Source organism: Diadema antillarum, unplaced genomic scaffold, assembly GCF_040938485.1.
Source record: "Diadema antillarum isolate AM-2024a unplaced genomic scaffold, OU_Dant_1.0 seq00002306_RagTag, whole genome shotgun sequence".
In the NCBI taxonomy this organism is placed as follows: Eukaryota; Metazoa; Echinodermata; class Echinoidea; order Diadematoida; family Diadematidae; genus Diadema; species Diadema antillarum.
In genome coordinates, this window is record NW_027272928.1 from 10,970 (window position 1) to 35,646 (window position 24,677).

The 24,677-nt window shown below is 37.8% G+C and overlaps 1 protein-coding gene across 1 annotated transcript; it reads left to right on the top strand.

Annotated features, from left to right (window-relative positions):
* The first annotated feature begins 4,343 nt into the window (after positions 1-4,343).
* LOC139714533 (ras-related protein Rab-32B-like) lies at positions 4,344-23,737 on the top strand. Its single transcript, XM_071626225.1, has 9 exons — positions 4,344-4,533; positions 9,337-9,364; positions 10,176-10,272; positions 12,171-12,227; positions 13,478-13,510; positions 16,321-16,348; positions 17,787-17,861; positions 18,769-18,877; positions 23,556-23,737. The coding sequence occupies exons 1-9, from the start codon at positions 4,453-4,455 to the stop codon at positions 23,735-23,737; spliced, it is 690 nt and encodes a 229-aa protein (XP_071482326.1). The 5' UTR covers positions 4,344-4,452.
* Positions 23,738-24,677: the final 940 nt, after the last annotated feature.

Genomic DNA, 24,677 nt, shown 5'->3' on the forward strand with positions numbered 1-24,677 from the left:
ATTTCCTTGATTGTTTGTTTCGTTTTGGAAAAGTGATTTTGTAAATTCTCAGATCTATGGGGAATGTATTCACGGTATACATGTGCATGATAATTATGTAATTGATTACTAGTAAACTGCAGGTGCCCAAGGGCAACAATCTAATTTGCATATTACGCGCGGCAAACCGCTCCAGTGTGCACAGCGTGCCGCTGCGGCAGAGTTTAGCGGCAAACCGCCGCCGCTGCCGCTGCCGCAAAACCGCTCCAATGTGAACGGCCCTTTAGATGCTACTTCTAACAATATTTCCTATTGGATATGATTATTGCGATGGGCGGGGTTATCATGACTTACAACACCGTTAAAACAGTTTTCAGAATACCGATTTACAACTGTTTTAGCGGTGTTGTAACTCACAGACTTACAACACAAGTTACAACACAAGTTACAACAGAGATAAAACGGTGTTCAGAATGAGTCAAATATTTAAGTTTTATGATAGTAAGAATAAGCCAGTTCGGAGTTAGCTCATGGGCACATTGGTACGAATGACCTTTCTTTTTTCTCAGTTGGTTAGGGGCACTTCACTCGTTTTCAGAGCGACATAATTCATAAGCTTTACGTAACAATTTATGGGATTTATCAATCCCGTTCAAACAAGAATAAACTTAGCGTAGACCAGATGAGCAGAATGATCTGTCAATTCACACTTGAGAAAGCATCCATTTCATTATTTTGCATTGGATGTATTGACAATCTCTTTCTATTGATATTGCCAAATACTAAGTACCACTTTTGCTGTCAGGTGGATGTGCTGGCAAGCGGCATTTATAAGGATTACATGAATAATCATTACATGACAGATGCTTATCCCAGTAAATTTAAAAACCAACATGCCTGTTGGTCCGAATGACCTTGTTTCTGCTCATGCGCAAAGTGGAACTCCGAACTGGCTTATTAGAAGTTGGACATAACACTCATAAATAAACTTCAACAAACTTGCAACACTCACTCTCAGGCACTCATTCAGTCCTTTTCATCCATAACTGCTAATTTCCGGCGCAAAAAGTTACGAATTTATTGACATACTTTTCAATTTTTACTAACACCGTTAGTGTCGAGCCCAGCCATAAGCCTGCGTGTGTAGGCCTAAACCTTTCTTATCCAGCCAGGACCAGCCATGACGGAACTTGAATTTATGCAAAGACATTATTCTATGCTGAATTGCAGCATTGTTTCGTTGTTCCGGATGATTTCACTATCGTTGTTGACTATCCTAGTTCTGCATTCATTGCGAATCTGATATCGTGACAAAAATGATGTCTTTTCAGTTTTAACTTTCTGTCGGTGCAATGTTTAGGATTCTAAGGTATGACATTGATAACTAGAACTATCACTTAATTGCCCCGCTCCAGCAGCTCAGACTTCTATGAAAAAGAAACCACGGTTTGATAAAGGGTTTTGTGTGTGTGTGTGTGTGTGTGTGTGTGTGTGTGTGTGTGTGTGTGTGTGTGTGTGTGTGTGTGTGTGTGTATGTGTGTGTATGTGTGCAGTTGCTATGGCAACGCCTTGTCGGGTTCAAACACAGAGTGCCCTGTATAACTACACCTATAGATCATCATATTATAATACATACAAAATTTGAAATAAATTTAGTAAATACTGTGTATGTAGTTCGCTCCAAAAGGTTTTGGTATACATTGTGGTTACCATGACAACACTTTGTCTGGCAATTATGAAAATCAGGTCTTCTACACCTATACCTCATTGTCATAATCTTACCAAATTTGATACCATGCCATTTCAAAATTGCACAACTAGAACTTGCTACGTCAGGTGGTACCAATAACCCATTTTCCGGTTGCGGTCCTCCCTGGATCCGCCCCTGATTGGTACAGTGAACACAAAGGTCCAGACATTTTGCTCTGGCACTAGTGCCTCATCATAATCTGTTGATGTCGTTGTTATGCTGGACGTAAATATGGGGCGTAATGGATAACATGACAATGGGATTTCCTCCTTAAATTTTGGATCAAACAAATTAAACTAAAGAAGGGGAATATTTGAGGCAAAAAATCGTGTGTGGTAGATGCGATGTTGTAGATGGATCCTGTGCGCTGACCATATACGAAGCAACGCATGATGTCAGACTCCTTGCTTTGTGATGGTAAATAAATTCATTGTTTTGTTATTATTGTCACATTTCACAGAGTGACGGTGCGAAGCTGCGAGCGATGTCAGAATTGCTTTGTGATGTCACAATTGCTTTGTGACATCATTTTGCCAAAAATGATAATATGTATTTGCAAAATGTCGTCATAAAAGTGACGTCATTTTGCACATAGTACGCCATTGAATGTCAAACATGAGAACATTCTGGCATAGCTAAAAATGCTTTCAATCATGGTGAAGCTCTTTCAACCAATTTACTGACGGCGGATAATTTTTGTTCCAAAATATGAAACAAAATAACAATATTATTGGGTAAAAAATTTGATGTATGAATTTACACTTTTCTTTTTCATGAATTTACACTCCCGATTTTTCCTAAAAAGATATAATTTAAGGTCCGGACGTTTGAGACTGTTTTACAAGACTTTTCCAAGACTTTTATGAACCAGATTACAATGTTTCTGTCCAGAGCACATTAGCTTCGCACTCTCCTTGTATGTGAGATTATTTTATATTATATAGGCCCTGTCATGTACTGCAGTTTTATGCATGCCGATTTCTGTCTATAGAAACCTATAGTTCGCCTATACGGTCTCTACACTTTTTTTCTATACCTTTTTGCGACATTATGTGACTAGAAAGGTCAGTATCTTCTTTTTCAAAACACTTTAGCTCAGACTTAAAGGAAACCCAAGCCCAATACCGGGACTGAGTGAAAGAGCAACAATAATAGTATGTACATGTATTAGTGAAAGTAAAAAAAAAAAAAAGAAGAATCGGACAGTCAGTTCAAAAGTTATGAATCAGTTTTAAAGTTTCAATTCAATTCAATTCAATTCAATTCAATTCAATTCAATCCAATTCAATAGTTTATTCATTTCCATCCAAATAAGAAAAAGAAAATATGATTCACGGGTACAAGTTGTCAATTTGACTTTCATTCATCTGATTAGGACAGTTAATCGAACACAATATACGAGTATATGCACGAATGATACTATACATTAAAAAAAAAAAGAAAAGAAGAAGAAGAAGAAGAAGAAGAAGAAGAAAAAGAAACAAGTTTGGGTGCCGTCACCCTGCCGTCATCGCTGATGGATGAGAAGACTATAACCAAGACGACATTATGGACAATGTTCAATAAAAAACAAAAAACAAAAAACAAAACAAAACGAAACTAAACAGAAACTTCGACATATTGTCCGTTTTCTGAGTTACACAATCTCTGAACCCGAAGTTATACGCATGCATACAAAGGACAATTTAGAAAGTAACGAACCATGTTTGCTCTGGTATGCGAGTCCGCGACATAATACCAGAGATGTCACTATGGGTCCTTAATAAACGAGAAAAAAGTTCAGAATCAGAAAATATCGAGACTTTCACACATGTTTCTGTCTGGCAAAAGGCAATATTCTCCGCGGCCTGTTTTCACTTTAAAATGGTCCATAAAAGTTACCCCCGGCATACCACTTGTATCACTGGCTCTCATACTCAGATATACGTGCACGTACATTATGATTTTAAAGATTAAAAGTAAAACTTCCACATGATTTACCCGACTTGAAATCTTTTCCCCGGGCTCTTAGATCTGGCATGCACGTGCATGCATAATACTGAGGACTTCCGAAGTGGATAATGTTGGATTTCACCTAAGAACAACATAATGTCTATATCAACTTTCCTCAAATAAAGAAAGAAAGAAAGATGCAAAAATGTCAACTAAAACTCTCACTTGTTTTTGATTTGTTTGTTTGTTTGTTGTTTTTCTGTCACTGATCCTAAACTTCCTTTTCTTCGATCGAGTTTAATTATAATGCATGATAATTCCAATGAACCCACGACATGATGATGAAGACAGCTTCAGAACTGAATTACACCACCTTCTGCCTTAGTTCTATGTCTCCGTTTGCCTAATTTAACTTAAAAAAATATTCGTTTTCTTTAAATTGTTAAAGACTCTAGGTCCTACCCAATGCAATGTCATGTGCAATGTTTGTCGCTTGAATTTACTCAGTTAGTAGTTGAGTGGTCGCCAGGCCAGTTTGTTCTCCCATGTCGCAGTGCCGTGATGCGCCCACAGCAGCCAGTTCGGTTTCCTTTTTGCACTTTCCTGTAGGCCTAGTTGTTCTTGTTGAGAAGTAGTCGTACGTGACATCGTTTACTAGTACAGTAGTACAGTCAGTAGCTTACTCTGCACGTATTACAACGGATAATCCGATGGCACTCGACTGATTATTAATTCCAGTACTGACATCGTGGTGGTAGTATTATTTCAGGTTTACGAAGGTGACAACCAAAATGTCTTCTGTAGAGCGAAACGTTGTGGAACACCTCTACAAAGTTCTTGTTATTGGAGAATTCGGAGTTGGTAAGCCATTGGTTATGACTAGTGATATCAGTCCCACCCGTAAATATGCATGTAAGGCCTAGCTAGTAGTAGTGTCCAAGAACCCGCACTGAGTTAAATTTCCTCGCTTCTCTCCGCTGAACGAAAGGGGGCAGGGTAGAATCTCGTTGATCTTACGAGTAGCACATGATGGCTCCGCGGAGTTGAATTACTGCCAGAAGATGTATCAGGTGTCCTAATTCGTTTAGTACATAGACCTGGTTGGTTCATGTTCATGTTTATTTCCCCTTTTCTCAAAGGCATAAGTGTGAGTGTGAATGAGTGTGATTAGTGTGAAGTAAGTTTTAATTTAGTTTTAAAGTTCCGAGCGAACCTATTTCTATTTGGCAATCAATCTCGAGCTGTCTGTTTTGTTTAACAGTTAGATCTAGATTCTAGATGTATGTGGTCTATTTTATGTATTAAACAAGTAGTCTAGACTAAGATAGACTAAACTAAATAATTGATGTAATGATGACCATGATGACTTTACTTACTTAGTAGCTAGACATAAAAGTTGGTAAGTACCTTGGCTGACTAGCTGAGCTCAAGATATTTTTCCCCAAACCAGCCAAATTATGTCAGATGAACACAAATAGAATGCCACCAATTTGTCTGCAAGCAACCTTAAAATTTTTTTAAAGAGTATGACTGTGAATGTATGTGAAAACATGGTAACATTTAATTAAAGTCTTGAATGCATTTACGTGGAATAAGTGCTGACAGTCACACTGCGAAGTATTATTTTTAAAAAATTTCTTGTCATTCTGCAAGTTGACACTATCAAAAGTATTGATAACATGGCTGCATTTAGTTTCTTAACCTGTTGAGGACAAATCCTGAGTATACTCGGGCAGGTGTCTATGGGAAATGCACGTTGTAGCAAAATCGAACCGTTCTCAACGGGTTAGCAGCCATTATTGTGACCTTTGATACAGCAAATTCATGCATACTCTTAGGTTCTAAGTCATTTGTAAGAAGTCACAAGTTGTACGTAGTCAAGCAATGAATTTTGAATTCATTGGCGAACATCTTGATACTGGCAGAACATATTTTTATCATATTTATCGTTGACATGATAAATACATCAAAAATATATTTTAGCCGATAGTATCATATACCCTTGCTTTGCACCACTTGTGGCTTCTCTCCCTGATGAAACTACATCATGCATGTTCCATAGATTTTGCTGCATAGCCTTTATTCAAAAGTGAACATTAAATAGTTGGATTTAAACAAGAGATAGAATGTCATAGTTTTGTAATGAAAAGTGTGATAACAAAAATCCATAATTTTAGAGCTATTATGATTTCTCTGTTTCTCTCAATATCATCTTGTCCTTCTTTTTCTTCCCCACCTTTCCCTCCCCTCATCTACCCTGGCTGATGTGTTTTACATACACAGGAAAGGTAAGATGTTTCATCTTCTTGTAATTCACATTAGGTAGAGCAAGATGGTTAGACACGTGCTTCACAATCGACACAAGTGACATACATTACACATTTAGGCAAAAGACTCAAGAGGATTAAGCTCTGCAGGTTTCTCAAAATTTGTTGCAGTGGGTAGTCAACCTGGTGCACATTTTCAGGAGCATTCTCTGAGCCCTGACAATGGGGCATCTTTGATGTCAGAAAGTGGAGTTCTTTGTGTTTTGAACATCTAGGGATGATTGTTTTAGTTGCAGATATGCAGTGACCAGTCTAGCATGACTTTTCATAATGCCTTGTATCAAAGTGGTAGCTTCAACTCTTACAAGCATATAACTTTATCTCTGGAAGTTCTCCATATTGTGAGACTACTCTGAAGTTGGTATACGATGTGTAAATTTGCAAAAGTGTGGATGTGAAATGTCCTGTCAGGAATGGCTGAGCAGGAGCTGAAAGGGAAGTTTACTCTTTGTATATTATGAGTCCTGAATGACTCACATAATGTACTGTATCAACAGTGTGTGAAATGTCACCTCTGAAAGAAGTTTATGTATCAAATAAAATGTGCGACATTTGTAAACTTTGTAGTAGTTTAGACACTTCGTATTTCAAATTATCAGGCGGGAGATGTTTATTGAATATTAAGAATGTCAATGTAGCCATCATTCTATATTACATAGGGGAGAAGAAACATAATTTGATGGGAGAGGAAAGCAAGAGAAAATACTTTAGTAGTACTATACTTTAGTATTTGTATTGAATACTGTTTATTGAATCACATGATTCAAAAGTGCATGTATGTATCACTGACAATGAATGGAGGTAGGAATTTTCAAAATTTTTGCATGTGTTGTCTGAGAAAATGGTATGATGTATCTTATAGCTAGAAGCTTATTAAAGTGTATGGCTGTAGACTTTTTCAAATGGAAGTATGAGGCAATATATCAGTTCTAACAGTCAAATCAGGTACTGCCAAGAAGTTTGATATCTGGAGCAGACAATAAATGTGGCTTCCATTTACACAGAAAATAGAATGTTGTATTTATAATGAAAGTCAAAGGTCATAGTTGAATGTTTTCCCTGTTACGATTGTTGGAGAAACATTTTCTGTTACCATCAGCATTTTACATGGTCATAGTGTGAAGGTCAACCTACTGATTAGTAGTGAAACAAGATCAAGCAAGTCCAGGTCATGATCAAGGTTAATCCTGCAATGTTGATATTTGAATTAGTGCTCAGTTTAAATAGAAAAGAATGTTTTGTATTTCGTTTTTCTTTTAGATGACAGTGGTGCACTAAAGATTTTTGGCTAAATTAAGTGAAACTTAATGGCTAAAGGCCGTGGTCAAACTGTAATAGTCTGGAGTATCAAGAACTGAAACTTTGAGTTTGAATTTATATCAGTGTAGGTGTAGCAGTTAGTATAGCAAGGCGATGAAGAAATGGATAAGGAACAATATATATTGATAATATAGAGATTAATATTTACGCTATATCAAATTTTCATAATTTGTTCCAGTCTAAGAAAGAAGTATGAATTGTGTACATACAAATGTACATCACCATAGGTTAATACATTAATAGTGTATCATAGGGTAATTGACTGAAAAAATGCATTGCAAAAACTGTTTTTTTTTTCATTTTTTTTTTTTAAACGTGGGATGCATTAATAAAATAAGATCCTTTAACATGTAATCGAAAGCCTTTGTTACCAGTGCAAAAAGTTGTTGTATAACCTGCAAACTTCAATCTCATCATGCTTAGCATGTTGTTTCACACACTACAAAACCAGGAGAATCAGGTCATTAGTTTGTCCATGAAAATCCTGTAGATGGCAGTTAAGTGTCAGATTGAAATTATCTGTATCCAAGAGCTCATTGAAAGGATTGTTTGTAAATCAGACTTTAGATTGGTAGAGTCCTATGCATGAATGTATGTTCTAAATCCTTCCTTTTTTTCTTGGCATTCTTTTTTGTGTGCAAAGTTAACTGACAAGAATGTAACTGCCAAGTACATATTACAACTGTCAGTCATTAAATGGATGGTATAGTGTTGGTTGAGATGGGGGATTACTATCAGGTTTGAGATAATTAGAAATCATTTATGACATTAAAGAGCATCCACATCTTTTGTATGTACAATACTGAGAGGAATTCAAAGTTTGTTTGATGAGAATCGGTTTTGAAATGATTGAGATATCCCCCCCCCCCCCGCAAAAAACCCCACAAAAACAACAACAACAACAAAGTGGTCCTAATAAAGGTGGGTCCCATCTTTTATTACAACCTTTTTGTTTTTAGGCATCTCGGCCATTTCAAAACCAATTATCATCAAATAAGTTTTTATTAAAGATTGTGTGCTCTTTGTAATGTAAGTGGTTTCTAATTATCTTGCAAAAAAACCCCAAACAATCAAAACCTCAATCCCCACCTCAACAAAAACTATACCATCCTTTTAATGTGTCTTGCAATGTTTTCATCAGCTATTTCTCAGTTCATTTTTTGTCGAACCCACTGGAGGTGCGGGGAGACTAAGTGATCACCTGCGGCGTCTGTCCGTCCGTCCATCCGTAACGCTACAAAAACTTGAATAACTCGCTATTGTGGACATAAATTTCAATCAAACTTGGAGGGAAGAGTGGTTATACAAAGTTACACATTTTACCAAACATGATGGTCACCTCAAGGTCAAAGGTCACAGGCAGGGGTCAATGAGCTTCAGGGCCCAATGTTAAGTTTTTACGGGGTGTTTCGACTATGGCTCATAACTTTTTATGTATATGTCCGTTTGTGACCAAACTTGGCTGGTAAATGTCCCTTGGGGAGTTGAAGGTCACCACAAGGTCAAAGGCCATAGGCAGGGTCAATGAACTTCTGGAAACTAGAAAAACATTAATTTTATCTACACGAATGGGCGAGACACATTTTGGCACTTGCCTTGTTTTTCTGTGTTACAGTTCAGTCTGTATACTCAAACCAGAAAGATACAATTCAACTATGAATTGACAGGAGATGAAACCCAAGTTTTGTTTTGTCCATCATGATGATTTTTAACTTCATTGTGATGAAAGCATGTATGGCTGATGAAATTGTCATCTCAGATCTATTGAATATTTGTGGTTGTTACCAGTAATGCTATGTGCTTAAAACTTGTGGAACTTTAAGATTACATAAATTTCTCATTTCTGGTCCCTTTGTGATGACACATCTTACCATTCAGTTGTCTGATTTTACACTGTTTATGAAAGACGACTCAATCATAGCATTGAATTGCACTTCTAAGATGAGTAAAGGTGCTGCAAGTGTTTCAAGTGTATGTCATTAAGTTGTTTTCACTGATGTATCTTCTTTGTTGCATTATTACCAACAGACATCCCTCATTAGGAGATATACAGAAGGTAAGAAGCCCGCAGTCAGCTAACTTGTGAAGTGTGCAAATGTTGGTAGGCAAAGGATACCTCATTGTCAAATTTTTTTTTTGTGCAAAGGTGAAATACCTGTACAATCTAGATATTTTTACATAATGAAGTTTCTATACATGCCAGCCCGCTCCTGAAGAGACTCACAGATAAAGAAATCTTGATATCACATTTTGCAAAATGTTTAGATATTTCTGTTCAGGTATTTTCCTTTATTCTGTTTTGCTATTCCAGCAGAATAGGCTAAGAGTTGGGCATAAATCTGTGTATCTTAATGGCCCATTTTGTGAAATGTTGTATTTCTGTTAGATATTTTTTTTAATGCTGTTTTGATTTTCAACAGAATAGGCAATCTGTTGGGCAGAAGCCTGTGAATTAAAAAAAACCAACAACTCAGACCCACCTTCAGACCCACCTTGAGGAAGGGTAAACTGAAAAAAAAGTGTAAACAATGTCATGATCAGTAAAGCAAATGAGAGAGCTCTCTTACAGCCCCTAAAGATTGCCATTTTAGACTACCTGCTTTCATTCAAGCTCTTATTGGACTTCATGATGTACATTCAAAACAATTTTCTTCTTAGTATGAATTTTCCATTTTGTGATCAAATATTTAATTTTTGGATCCACCAAAAAATGCAAACAGCTACCCATGCTCACACTTTCTACCTTTTCTGATGATGACAAGGGATATACAGGAAAGGGAGTGTCACAACAAACAAAGCATGGTGATTGGTAATTGATTTTTCAGGGTGTAATGTTTTCTATCATTTCCTGATTGGATTGCAAACAGGTTACTTCTCCCCCAACTACAAGCTGACAATAGGCGTGGACTTTGCCCTGAAGTCACTGGATTGGAATGAGAGCACGAGGGTTAATCTACAGTTGTGGTAATTCAAACAAGTTTAGCATTTCCGGTTGTGTGGAGGACAGCTGTGTGGTGGTGTGATGCTGTCATCACCGAGTGTTGGTGCATTTTGGATGTTAATCAAGCATTGAAATTGTAATGCTACCAGATATTAAAGGGACACCCAGACATCAAAGGGGCATTCCAGATAATTTCATAATTACACATCATGTAGTACATAAAGTGACAGTTTCATGTGTAGATTTGTGGAATTCATTGTGGTCCTTGAGCATAGAAACCAATACCCTGAAAAACCTTAGACAAATTACAGTGAACAATGCTGATGACACAGAAGGCTCACACATTTCAGAAATGTTATGTAGCAGTAGCCATGTTCAGACGTATTTCTAGTCGGAATAAGAATTTATAGCTCGGCAATTAAAATTCAAATTAATGCATATCCTACCATGACCCTTGTGTCCACACGACGGTTGTGGGAAGAAACTCCGACCAATTTATGTGCGAGGGTCGGTGTAACTTCCGGAAGTGGCAGCGCCGCGCACGCCGACCATGCGATTGTTTTTTACCAGTGGCATTTGTCTTCTCCATTCTTGTTAATGGAAATTTTAGCAAGAGCGGCAGCTTCTTCGTCGCGATCGATTAGCTTAGAATTGCACTACACGCGCACGTGTACTCGCAAAATGTCAACATTGCGATTTGACCCAGGAAGTTTTACCTAGGTCGTAAGGTATGTAAGTTCATAGATACTCTGAGGGCTTGTCCGCACGGGCAATTTACTCCGACTAGTCGTGGTAGCAAGATACTCCTGAGAAAACTCAGGAGTATCTTGTTCGGAGGAAGAGGTCGTGGTAAGTTCCTCCGATCGGAGGAAGTTACCACGACCTTGTTCAGACGGGCACTACTCCGACCTATCCTCCGAAGTTACTCCGACCAAAACTGCCTCCGTTGAACACAGCCAGTGTAATTTCATTACAACTCCGCTTCCTTAACATGTTCACCTGTGTTGAATCTATGCATGCCTTCTTCTTTTGTTCTGCTTCCTTGAGCCTCCAGTCATGCATATTTATGGTGAGTCTGCCATGTCATCATACTTGTTCATTGCAATTTGGTATAAATTTTGAAAACATTCTTATTCCTCATCCAAATCACTGTAAATTTTGAAACTCGGTACTCAGCAGAACAACTCATACAATGTAGCTGTTCAAACGTAAAAGTCTGAAAATCATCCAGAGGGTCTCCTTTAATGAAGTGAGAACTTAACTTTGTCAGTGTGTGTAGCTTGATGAAGAGAGGCCTCTTAATTTACAAGACTTATAGTCTCTTTCAAGGACTTGAACTGTGCCTTTTTATGGACGTGTATGATTATGAGTGGTTCAAAATTGTACAGTCACCAGTGAATTTGTGAAGTTTTGTGTGAATTCTAAAGATAGAAATCAAAAGATCTTTACAAAGTGTTGTGTGCCATGTCTTGTTGCAAAGAATGAGATGTTGATTGTTTTCTGGAGTGTGCATTATGTGCAACAAGAATATGGTGATGATATGGACCTCACTGTACAGGTACAAGGTTGTAGAAAGAGCAAGTCTCTGTTTTATTCCACTCTGTTTCAGAACAAAGCAAAATCACGAGTTACACTGTGCCAAAACTATGAAGCTTTACTAGCATGTGACAAATAAACAAGTGTAAACTCCCACCCTACCATTAATTTCCTGTGGAAGACCATATTGTATTAACTTTAATGTTTTGTTTAACAGCATTAAAATGTCCTTGACCTCCAAAGTTTTAAGGATAATAACAGACCATTAATGACAAAACATTTCCCGAATGCAGTTTCAATTTCTTTAAAATTGTGCAATTTATTATCTCCCCCCCCCCCCAAACTGATCAATGCATATTTTTTACTTCTGTTGTACTCTACAAAGGGACATTGCAGGTCATGAGAGATTTGGACACATGACCAGGGTGTACTACAAATATGCGTGAGTACAGTTCATGCAACTTTTGTTAACCCTCTCTTGACCACCCTTTGAAAATCCTGTTGACATTGTACATAAGCATATTGCGGACAAGATGGAAAGAATTAAAGAGGTCTGATATATTCAAGGGAGAGGGTTTCCCTTTGCTATCCATTACATCATGTCCAAAAAATGTGAGAATGGAAATTTGTGTGTGTTTTTTTTTTTCTCTCTCTCTTCTGTAACAGACATTGGGGCAGTGGCCTGAAGCTAGGTTTAACCGTAATCTTCTTCTTCTTCTTTTTTTTTAAATGTGCATAAATGTACAAATGTTATCAGCTATGGAATTTGAATAACATCATGCCATCATGAACATGTGTGTTCACTATTGTTTTTTGTTTTTGTTTTGTTTTGTTTTACTACCTGGTATTGTGTACTTCACTTCAGGAATTCATGTGGTCTGAATGCCAGAAGAGAAGTACTTGATAAGTTTCAATTTGTGACTGACTTCTGCATGTATCAAATGTCTGCTGGACAAATCAAATATCGGCCCTTATCTAAAGTCACGATACTGAAAGCAATTATGTGTTCTCGGAGGTTCTCTTTTTGTGCATCCTTTTGATCCCGCTGTAACAATTGAAGGAAATGTGACGCCACAGTGAAATGTTATCTGTTTCTGTTTCTCAAATAAAGAAAGATTACTTTTTTTACCCAGACTGTGCTTACGTAGTCAGCAGCAAGGTGGTCATGATCATAGTTACACATTTGAAAGAAAGAGAGTATGAACGTATGATAAATTCCATCAAACATAGTACAGTGATGCTTTGAGAATGTTTAGTTCTGGAAAGGAGTCAGTGATAGGGTGAAGGTCGCATTCAAATTTTGAAAAAAAAAATGCTAACAACTTCCTGGATATTTGATAGATTCAATAAAATGTGATGTAATTGATGTATAGTTAAAACTTTGAGCAAAGAAAATTGGTTTCCATCGGGATTCGATGTATACAGAGTATAAATCAGCAGACATATGATAATATATCATTTTAATAATGTGGTATGTTACAAGAGAACTGGTATATGCATTGAATTGTACCTACTTCTGCTTTCATGCTTCATATAAAGAGTACAGAGTTACATCTCTTCTTTTCAGCCACTTACAGTTGTAGTTTGTAATTTATCTCTTGCCATTTACGTATGCTCTTTTGTTCGTTGGGTACATCAAAACCGATCCAAGCTTCACATGGTATCTTTTTCAATTATCTTTTCTGTCTGTAGAATCGCAGCTGTCATTGTCTTTGATCTATCAAGGTAAGTAGGCAAACTGGCATGAGACTAGCATGGGGAATTACAAATACGGGGTATACTACGTGTAGATGCACCATTTATTGGAAAGGCTGTGCCATTGATGCAGAGGAGTAGCATTTTGAGTTTTTTCTTTTTTTAATGATAACATGTGCATGCTGGCATTAATGAGAATTTTTGAAGTGTACCTTGTGATTTAACGCATTCAAAATATATTATTGTGGAACTCTGACTGCCCTTTTGAAGTACCAGTCTCACCATGCATAACTTGGATGCCTTACCTGTTGCAATGCACACAATGTCATTTCTACTGTAGTGAATAGGCGTTTTCACATCAGCCCGATAAAAATCCAAGCTCGAGATATTTTTTAAGTTCCCTAGTCAGAAAATAGCGCGCTATTTCGAAAAATCGTGCTGATGTCAAAACGCCTATTGTTATGCCTTCATGGCTGTACAGTGAGATTGTAAAAAAAAAAAAAGAAAAGAAAAAAAACTTGGAAGAAATAAGTAGAAAAGACATGGCAACATATAGAATTGTCTGGCGTATTGTTGGTTAATATTAGTATTGTGAGTGTAAAATGAATTTATGTCTTTCAGCTGTGTCTGTACCTTACATAGACAATATCCAGATTGGAACAGATCAGATTGGTCAGCATTCTTTGCAGATCTGTCATAAAGAAGTAGAAATTCAAGGTTGCCATTAAAGGGACGCAGTCCTCACGAAATTTAAAAAAAGATGTTGTTGTTGGTACCTCCAATGAACTACTTTCATCAAAAACAAACTTTCAAATCACCAAATAAGCTCGTACATTTCGGTTAAGAAAGTGTGACTCTGCAAATGAGCAAGTCTTGGTGGAGAGTCATACGTCATCGATGCACAACTCTTTCCAGCGGTGTTCTGCTCGTCATCCCTAGTTATTTATAAATACATGTTTACTATTTATTTTTATATTAATTGTATATATAAATAAGCATGAAATATTTTGTTTGAAATAATAAAACCACATATTGTCACATTTTATGAAAAAAATCAGATATGATCATTTTGAACACTTAAATTGGTTTTCTGAGGCACGGCTGTCAACTTGAGAGTAGGGCATCAATGACGTTGCACCTTTTGGCAGGCTCTTACACGATCGCTTGCAGGAATTATTTTTTTAAAATCGCGTACGGAGACAATATTTGATGTCCACACGTATAAATTGGTGAAAGGTTATATTTTTTACTCTTCTTAATTATCAGTACAGTGAAAATCTCAGGACTGCTTCCCTTTAAACATGGGACTGTCATTGCTCTTTATGGCCAGCACTGTGCATGTGCATGCATCCCTCTACCACTTGCGTCGAACCAATGTATACAATCCAATGAAGGTGCATGTCATAACCCATGGTTGTAGAATAGGTTCTGATGGTATGATGCAACATATTGTTATGAATATTGAATGGAGGATCTCTCCTGTTGATAATGATTGATAAGATTCAGGCAAAATAACTTCACTGTCACCATGAAAGAAATTTCAAGTTTCTGCAGAATATGACATTTAGTCATTCAGAGACCTAGCACTGAAATTATATCATGTTTGTGAAGGAAGAAATATGTAGTTTGAAAGAGCTTATATTATTGATGTACAAATCATCTACATTTCTTACAAGTACCCTAGGATTTTCCCCATTAGAAAATTGACACAAATAGTTTAGATAATGTATCATATACAAAATCATTATCACCTTTATATCAAAGAGTAGTAGTAAGTATCATAACAGGAGAATCACAACATGAAATTTAAACCAGGTTTATACCATATGATGTCATTTACATAAGTAGTAGTTTTCCAAGATATCTCTTTTTTTGTCGAGCCCACCAAAGGTGAGGGGGAGACTAAGGGATCGCCTGCGGCGTCTGTCCGTTCGTCATCCGTCTGTAATGCTACAAAAACTTGAACAACTCTCTACTAAGGACTTCAATTTCAATCAAACTTGGAGGGAAGAGTGGTTCAAACTTGGAGGGAAGAGTGGTTATACAAAGTTACACATTTTACTTAACATAACAAACATGAAGTTCACCTCAAGGTCAAAGGTCACAGGCAGGGGTCAATGAACTTTAGGGCCCAATGTTAACTTTTTATGGCGCATTTCGACTATGGCTCATAACTTTTGATGTGTATGTCTGTTTGTGACCAAACTTGGATACTAGATGTCCCTTTGGGAGTTCAGGGTCACCACATGGTCAAAGCTCACTGACAGGGGTCAACAAACTTTTAGGGCCCAATGTTAAGTTTTTACGGCGCGTTTCGATTATGGCTTGTAATTTTTTATCCATATGTCCGTTTGTGACCAAACTTGGCTGGTTAATGTCCCTTGGGGGAGTTGAAGGTCACCACTAGGTCAAAGGTCATAGGCGGGGTCAATGAACTTCCGGGAGTTAGAAAAACATCAATTTCTTCTACGCGAATGGGCGAGACACATTTTGGCACTTGCCTTGTTTTTCAATAGAGGCTATTCCTCAGTACTTCAAACTTCAATTTGGATTTCATATGATGATAACAATGGTTATTTTATGTGCTGACATAGCAATGCACCTGACTCAGTTCAAAACCTGTTGAATCATCTTTTCTTCCTATTTTAGAAGCCCCCCCCCCCATATGGCCAGCATATATAAGGTACAGTGTTTTAAAAGTGAATAACTCTATAGGAGAATGACATCAGCACTAGTGAGAATCAAACATTAATCTGAGTTCTAGTAAAGGAGTGGATGTGTATGTTTTCCATAACTTGTGATGGTTTGCATTCTTTCTCAATTCTTTATCTCCATCATAGACCTGCCACATTTGACTCAGTACTAAAGGTTGGTATGAGTAATGGTAAAAGTTTGCTGGATTGCATAATGGAATGATGCACAAATCTGTTTTATCTGTGATGAATGCATTTTATTATATAGAATGTGTATTCAACAGTAGTGCACATCCTACATCATGCACGCTTCTGTTGATGACAATTAATATTCTGGCATTGAATGTTTTTAGCATTAAACTGTAGTAGTGGCCATTGAAGCAAGCGTGCATGTTTTTGTATATTTTGCATTTTGAGAACACTCCTGTACACTGTGAGAATTTCCAGTTGCTTTGATAACTTGAAATGTTGTTATAAAGCCTTACATTGTATGTTCACCAAAATATGAACCCACTAGACTCAGGTGATAAGATGAAAGAACATTAAATAAAAAGAAAAAGAAAAAATAATAACTCTAATTTTCAATTTTTGGTACATCTAGTGGATGTCATATGTCGTTATATATGTCATTATTCTTATGTTGAATTATCCCAAATGTGTCTCCAACAGCTTGAACAACAAATAAAAGTTGACAGATTTCAATTTCTACTGTTTGTCATACAATTTTTTTTTTCACACTCTAGCAATAAAGTGAGTAGCAAGTGCAGTGACAGCACAGGAAAACAAATACAAATCCAGTTCAGAGTACTGAATAAAGTAGGATTATTTGATGATGATGATGAAGTGTAGGGACAAGACAGCTAGCATCATTGTCTGAAAGTTTTGGAGGACATAATGTGAGTAGAGTCACAGGAAGTCATATTCATGAAAAGATGTTATAAAGTGTGTTTTTATAGCACAAGATAAACATAGTTTTGGAGGGATGAGTAGATGTTTCATGCACAACCACAGCCCACATCCTGTTGCAATATTGTCCCATTGTCAAGAGGAAGGAAGATGTAATGTTTTTTTGTAGGGTTTCACTCTTGCCAAACTGCCTAATTACGGAATATCTACTTCAATTGTATCCTCAATGAAGACACACTTGCTGAGCAATGTCAGAGCATTTTGTTTTTGCTGTTGTTTCACTGCGTGTTAATTGTAACATCTAACAAGTAAACCCTTAACAGATTGCATCATACTCATACTATATACTGTAAAACATGATATATTCGCGGCACGAAATTTTCGCGAATTGGAGCCGACGGCCTTTTTCGTGGAAAGAAGTATTCGCGAATTGCCACTTGCGTTCAATGCATATAGTGTAGATAAGAAATTTCGCGTGCATTTTAATTTCGCGAATCTTGGCGCTCGCGAAATTCGCGAAATTAAAATGCACGCTAACATTCCTCGTTTTACAGTATCCTCTTGGATGATTTTGTTTGGCCTTGATAGAGAGCACCCCTGCTATTCAGTTAACAATTGTTAGAGATGTGTAGCTAGAATTCAAAGTGCACGTAGGGCATAAAGGTTCTGAGCCTCGTTTTGTCTGCCTTTTCCTTCTTCATGTGAAGTGGTCAAAAGATGTCCATGAAAAAGTGATGCTGGCCAATGAACAACCTGTACCAGTCTTGCTCCTAGCCAATAAGGTATGATGAACTATAAAGATGAAAGGTGTCTGTCTACCATGTGCTGAATTTTCTCACGAAGATTAATTTTCCATTACTGTGTCTTTTGTTGATATTGCATTATCAGATCTGTTATTTGTGATGTCAAAAAAGGAAATTTTTAGTGCAGATTCATGTACTTGCACAGGTCAGTGGGAAACTTGTGAAATTATGATATCATTTTTATGCGAAGTAGCAGTGGTTCACTGTTTCATGAAAAAAAAATGAAACTTTGAAATTCAACTGCATTCTTAGTATTGATTTGCAATTTTAATTTCATGAAACCTCCACAATTCTTCATATTTTCTGGTATTTGTCAAAGGCAACTTTGACATGGTGAGGAGTTGCACCTACAGGCACAATGAGTCCCGTTTTATTAATCTCTACCATGCTCTGCAAATGAGAGCTAAGAAAGAAAGCTTTCTGTGTTAAGTAATACCCTGAACATTTGTAGCACTATCTAATGTTGCATTGATTTTATTTGCAACTGTTGTAGTAAGTGCTGAACACCTTGCATGCTCCACAAGAGCAAAACTGGTATGTTTTCATGAAATGCAAAAACACTGAGACTGAGCTCCCCAATTGCTGTGTGTTTTCCATGTTGAGAAAACTATCTCAACTTTTTTCATGAGTTCTCTCTACTATGAGATCTGAGTGAAATTGAATGAAATCACACACCCTAATCCCTTTCATGGTGGGTTTGTTTGTAGCATTTTTTTCTCACTGTGATATGGTCTGTGCTTGTCATTTGTAAAGTTGCATTCTCTTTCTTGTTCTCTTCTTTCTCTTCTGTTACTCCTCCGCCCCCACCCCACCCCACGCCCACCCCACCCCGTCTACTTGTCCTCCCCTCCCCTCCCCCCGTGCCTTGACCCCTTTTTACTGATAGTGTGATCTACAAGACACGGTGATCGATGCAGATATGCTGGATCAGTTCTGCAGGGCAAATAACTTTATTGGTTGGTTTGCAACATCTGCCAAAGATGACACCAATGTCAGTAAGTAGATCAGAAACCTTAAATCATGCCTAGTTTGAATAGCAGTGTGTGTGTGTGTGTTTCCTCTTAAACGGCTCCAATCTGGGATATTTTCGTGTTACACTCCAGTCAACTGAGGATGCATTTCACACTGGGCATAAATTATGCCTATTTGTTCAGAATGTTTAAACAAACTAAAAGTGCCCTCTTAAGGCCCTAGGGGTATCTTAGGGGTTTATAATGCACCTGCTCATTCTGCATATTTCCTGTAGGACCTGTATGCAGGCATATTGTTTTCATACTATTCACATGAGGAAATTTGAAAATTCTTACACGTGTCCTTGATTGTTGTGTATGCACCTATACACGACACAAACTCTGATTTTTTACTTACTGAACTGAATACGCATGGTTTCAGTTTTATTAGGTCAGTTTATCGGAAAAAAGAAAAATAGTTTTTTTGAGAAGTAAATAATGTAATATGCCCAGCTACCTTGAACAAACTATCATATCCCCGGTTGAAGCATCTTATGAGAATGTGTGTATGTTTGTGTATGAGAGAGGGAGAGAGAGAGGGAGAGAGGAAAGAACTGTACAATTATTTCGAAGTTTATATGCACCATAAGGCCTATATTGAAAGATTTGCTTGTCAATCTAAACTGTGACACACACTTACATTTAAGCGTTCCATCACCTCTAGCTCTGCAACTAGGGCAAGTCTGAATTTTTTGCTATTTTCTGGACATAGTAACTTCTTGTCTAGCCTTAAAGGTAATTGTCCCTTTATTGTGCCCTCTCACATTCTGCACTAGAAAAAACAAAAAGGAAATACTTCCCCACCCCCACCCCCAAAGAAAAAAGGAAGCTCTTAAAACAAAAAGAGACGAATTTGACAAGCATGTATACATTTATTCAAATTGCCTGGGAATGTAGATAGGCATTATGCTGTAATGCAAATTTTGATTGGTAGTTTGGTATTAAGGGAGAAACAGTTAATGTCTCTGAATTTCCAGTGGTGCTTTTCTTCCAGGCATCTTTTAATGATCTTCTTCACAGCTGCCATGCATACACATATGACCTGTTTGAATGTAGCACTCAAAACTGATGGTAATGAAACAGAAACTAGGCAATTAAACACAGTGAGCCCAGTTCATTCAGAATCCAGCAATCCAGAATTCCCCAGCATACTCCCTGATTACCAGTTGCTATCATTGTGGCCTGTGTAGCCAGCTGTTAGGTTCCCACACACCCACGTTAGTCACAAGCTCATGATTGCACCTTTCCGTAGATGGCGCCAGCCATTTGGAACGAGATTAACTGAGAGCTTGTGCGTTCTTCTCCATACTTCTACTACAAAAGTAGGGGATTTGGGATGAAGCCGCATTCGATTGTCGTTGGTTCCCATGGAGCTAGAAACGGATGACAGGTGATGGACTGCATTTACACTTCACCTTTTTCCACTGTGATCGCCACCAGTGTACCTATTTTTGTTGCTCCACTGCCTATTAGAAGAGTCGTGGTTCCCTTTTCCACTCTTTAATAAATCGTCTGGACGAGATCAATAAATCAGTGCATGATGGATGAATGCAGGATATGTGTACAGGTGGTTCAAGTCTATAGAGCCCTAGGTGTCCATTGACTCAGGGAGGTGAGACTTGAATCCGCTAGGTCTGATAATTGCCAACGATACACACTCTGCCAGTTGTTGTTGTTGGTTTTTTTTTCCTGCAGTTCTTTTGTTTTTGTTTTTGTTTGTTTTGTTGGTTGTTGTTTTTTTTTTGCCAGTGGAGAGTGAGGAGAGTGGAAGATAAAGCAGAAAACAGGATTATGTTTTCCAAGTTATATTTATATGCTGTCCTACTCACTTGAAACAAGAGTTTGTTGTTTGTATGGAGGAAAGGCTGACTCACATGCATAGATCAACAGAACCTGATGAATGTACAAATGAAATTGCAGCGTGTTAATACAAAGTGTGTAGTTGAAGTTATTAATGTGTTGCAGTATACACGTATGATGCTCTGTATCACCACTTTCTCTCTTCAGTACTCAAACAGAGGGAGAAGTCTCAATAATGAAAGTTCATGGAGTTACTTGTCTTTTGCATAAAAATATGAATGGCACTGGGGACTGAGCACTTTGACACTTGCCATACAGTGCATTAGTGCCATGTCGTGGGTACGTCAGGGAATAATGCTGCTTAGGAAATATGTTGATGTGAAATCCGGGCCACATTTTCCTGTAGTAAACCTTGGTGAGAGTTTGATTTCACAATATTCTTTGCACAAACTGTCCTCAATTGAAATGTCGTTGAAAGTGGGTTGGCAGGAAATTCAAAACTACTATGGCCTTCATGTCGTGACTGATATGCATGTGGTGGCGGAGCAGATGCTTTTTGTAGTAGACAAACAAACCAAGACACATCACAGAAACAAGTCATGTTTCATATAGTCATGTGAGAGTCTTGAGTTTGACTCTTTCGTGTTCTTGTCACCACTTCTTGTGCGTATCTTTGTCATAATTCATCAGCGATAAATAGAACCGACTAAGTCCACCAAAGAGAATGCAAAAGTTACTTTCAAGAAAAACGCATTTAAAGTTTCACATTACGCATGAGTAATTGTCAATTGCAAACTGGTGAAGGCAATTTTCCTCAGAATTTATATCAAATTTTGGTCTAAAAGTTTGTCACAAGATAGACCACATCTGCTAATGCTAGTCTACACCAAAACCTCAAATTCAAGTATTTTGCATCCTTAAACATGCATTTGGCCAGTTCAATTTATCACCGACAAATTGCTTGTCTTCCCATTGTGTTGTGGTCTGTTGATAAGTTTGCAGGCTGTGTCGTGTGTTGTGCAAATGAATGTTTGTTTGCCGATGATGAATCATGAGGTAAGCAGCATCTTTGCATCTTACAGTGACACTCCCAGGTTGACTTATCTTAATAAGCCAATGCCCATCCTTTGTTTGAACTTTATCTAGAGCAGCATGGACTGCAATATGAGTATTCATCTGTCACACAAAATACTTGACAGAGAGGACAACTTTTTTGTCCAGACACTGCAGAAATGTGTGCAATGTTGGCCATTATAATGGACAACAAGTTTTCTGGCACAAAAAGACAGAAAGAAAAACAAAAGAGGCATTAAGTTTGTCATAAGCTTGATGTATTCTTGGGATTAATTGATAATGATAAATAACATAATGTGCAGTTGTATCCAGGAATTGCTATTGTGGACAATAGGAGCCGTCTCTGGTAAAACTCTCTTATTTGTGTATTTGGCTGCATTTGATTAAGTTAGGAAGGCTCCCTCTGTGTCTAGAAAAGAGAAAGATCTAGCATGGACAATGATTTACTGTGCACTACTGAACCTGCACTTGCGAAGTGATTTCTCATTGGATAGAGCAACATTACTAGAGTGAGAAACATGGTATTCGAAATCGGGTCTAGGGCAAGTACCCCCTGGGCAATTACCCTGGACCCTTCCCCTGACCCTAACCCTAATCCTGAACCTAATCTTAAAGGGATCGTAGAGTTTTGGTTGAGACCTAATTTCAGATTTCTAACATTTTTTGTGAGATAATGAGAAACCTCTTATGAAATATGAAAGAGCATGTAATTCCATGAGGAATTCAACATTTATTTGATGAAAATTGGTTTTGAAATGGCTGAGATATCCAAAACAGAGCGATTCTAATTAAGTGTGGGACCCACATTTTATTACGATCACTCTGTTTTACTTTGTTTTTGGATGTTTCAGTCATTCCAAACCCGATTTTTATCAAATAAGCTTTGAATTCCTCTTAAAATGGCAGAGCTCTGTACTATTTCATAAGTGTTTTCTTGGTATCTCGCAAAATGTTAAAAGTCCAATTCTCATCTTCACCGATACTGTACCATCCCTTTAATCCTAACCCAAACTCCGAGCCCTAAATGTAACCCTAACCCTAATCGTTACTCTAACCTTATCACTAACCAGTATTTAGCCGGAAGGTAATTGCCTTCGGTGGGTAATTGCCCTGATACAACTGAATCATGGCTTGGAAATGTCTATTTTGACATATGAAAAGAAATATAATGTGTAAAATCATGCGCATGATGTGTTCATGAGCTGTCTTTTTAAAACGTAATAGTACAGATTACAAGGAAATGTGTATGATTTCTTGATTTTGTGTGTAATAAATCTGCTTTGTTTACAGTGTTTGTGTTGAATGAAGGAAAAAGCCACCAACACACAAAATTAAGTTATAAAGTGTATAAACATGATGCAATGTGCTACATAGATATCGTATAAAGTCAAGGCTACACTTTGGTTTTTCAAACCTCCCTTTCTTTGATACCAGGTAGTTCTTGCAGTAATCTCCACACACCTTTCCTACTATGCACTGTAAAACCAGAAATTTTCACATGCATGAAACTTTTGCAAATTTCATGAGGAGCCAAGATTTGTGAAAGTAGATGGATGCAAAAGTGTTTGTCTACCCAATGCATCGAATGCCCGTGGCGATTTGTAAAAGCTTCTTGACATGAAAAAGGCTGTCATATCCAATTTGCAAAAGTCTCATGCCGCAAATGTTCCTGGTTTTACACTACCCTATGCTGACTGAAGTGAACTGTCAGCAGTGATTATCACCATTTAAATGCCAGTTTGCTGACCTTTGTTTTTCCTCCCTTCACATCGCTCTTTGCCCCTCTCAGCTGATGCCATGTCATACCTGGTGGAGACCATTTTGCAGCTCACAGCGGAGGGCCAGAAGCCCCAGGAGCACATATCAATCCACCAAGATCAGGACTATCTCAGCACGGCGCAGGAGAACCAGAACGCCCAGGTGTCGTCGTTCAGGATGCAGCAGGAGAAGAAGGAGTCCAAGTGCTGCTAGCAAGCCCGCCCCCACGAGACGGATTGCCAGTTTGGCACAGGGAGGGGAACCAAGTGAAGCCAAAGTGAATGTTTCCAGGATTACGTGGATTGGGCGAGAGCTACAGCTTAGGCAGAGGCGAGTTTGGTGAACTTGTGAACTGCTTGAAACATGTGAACTGAAATGTTGAGGCGTGACGTGTGGAGATTTTCTCGGTGATGTAATGGAAAGTCTAAATGTACAAACTTGTGAAGAGAGGGGATGTTCTGTACCAATTCCTAACTCACTGTTACATTGCTAGAGTAGGAGCCCCTCTTGTGGTGAAGCTCTAAACAGACCATTAGACCTATGTCACAAACAAAAGTGCAACTACAAAATTGTAAAATGTCTCGCATGGTTTTGGTGACTCAGTCGTGCAAATTGATATGATATAAAGACCTCTCGGGATGTGGACAGCATTTTACAAAATAAAGAATGCATGGTGCTTGGATGTACATTATGTTACTTGAATGTGTTTAAGTGTGTGTATGCGTGTGTGTGGTACCTGATGTTAGTTCCTGAAACCTATTGCATGTACAATATTTCAATTCATGAATACTAGTATCTGATATTGGCATTACATTGAGTGAATAGCTTGGTCACTCCTTCATTTGATGCCATACACACTTTTATGAGGCACTGTGTGTGCAGGAGTTTTGTGACTGTCTCGGCAATATATAGGATCTCTGTGTGGGAACCTGTGTTGTGAACCATTTACAAAAGGGACAAGCTTCACACTATAAGTTATATTAACTTTTTAAAAGGCGCTTTTTATGTAACTAACTGGTGTGTGCAGGAGTTTTGTGACTGTCTCGGCAATATATAGGATCTCTGTGTGGGAACCTGTGTTGTGTACCATTTACAAAAGGGACGACAAGCTTCACACTATAAGTTATGTTAACTTTTTAAAAGGCGCTTTTTA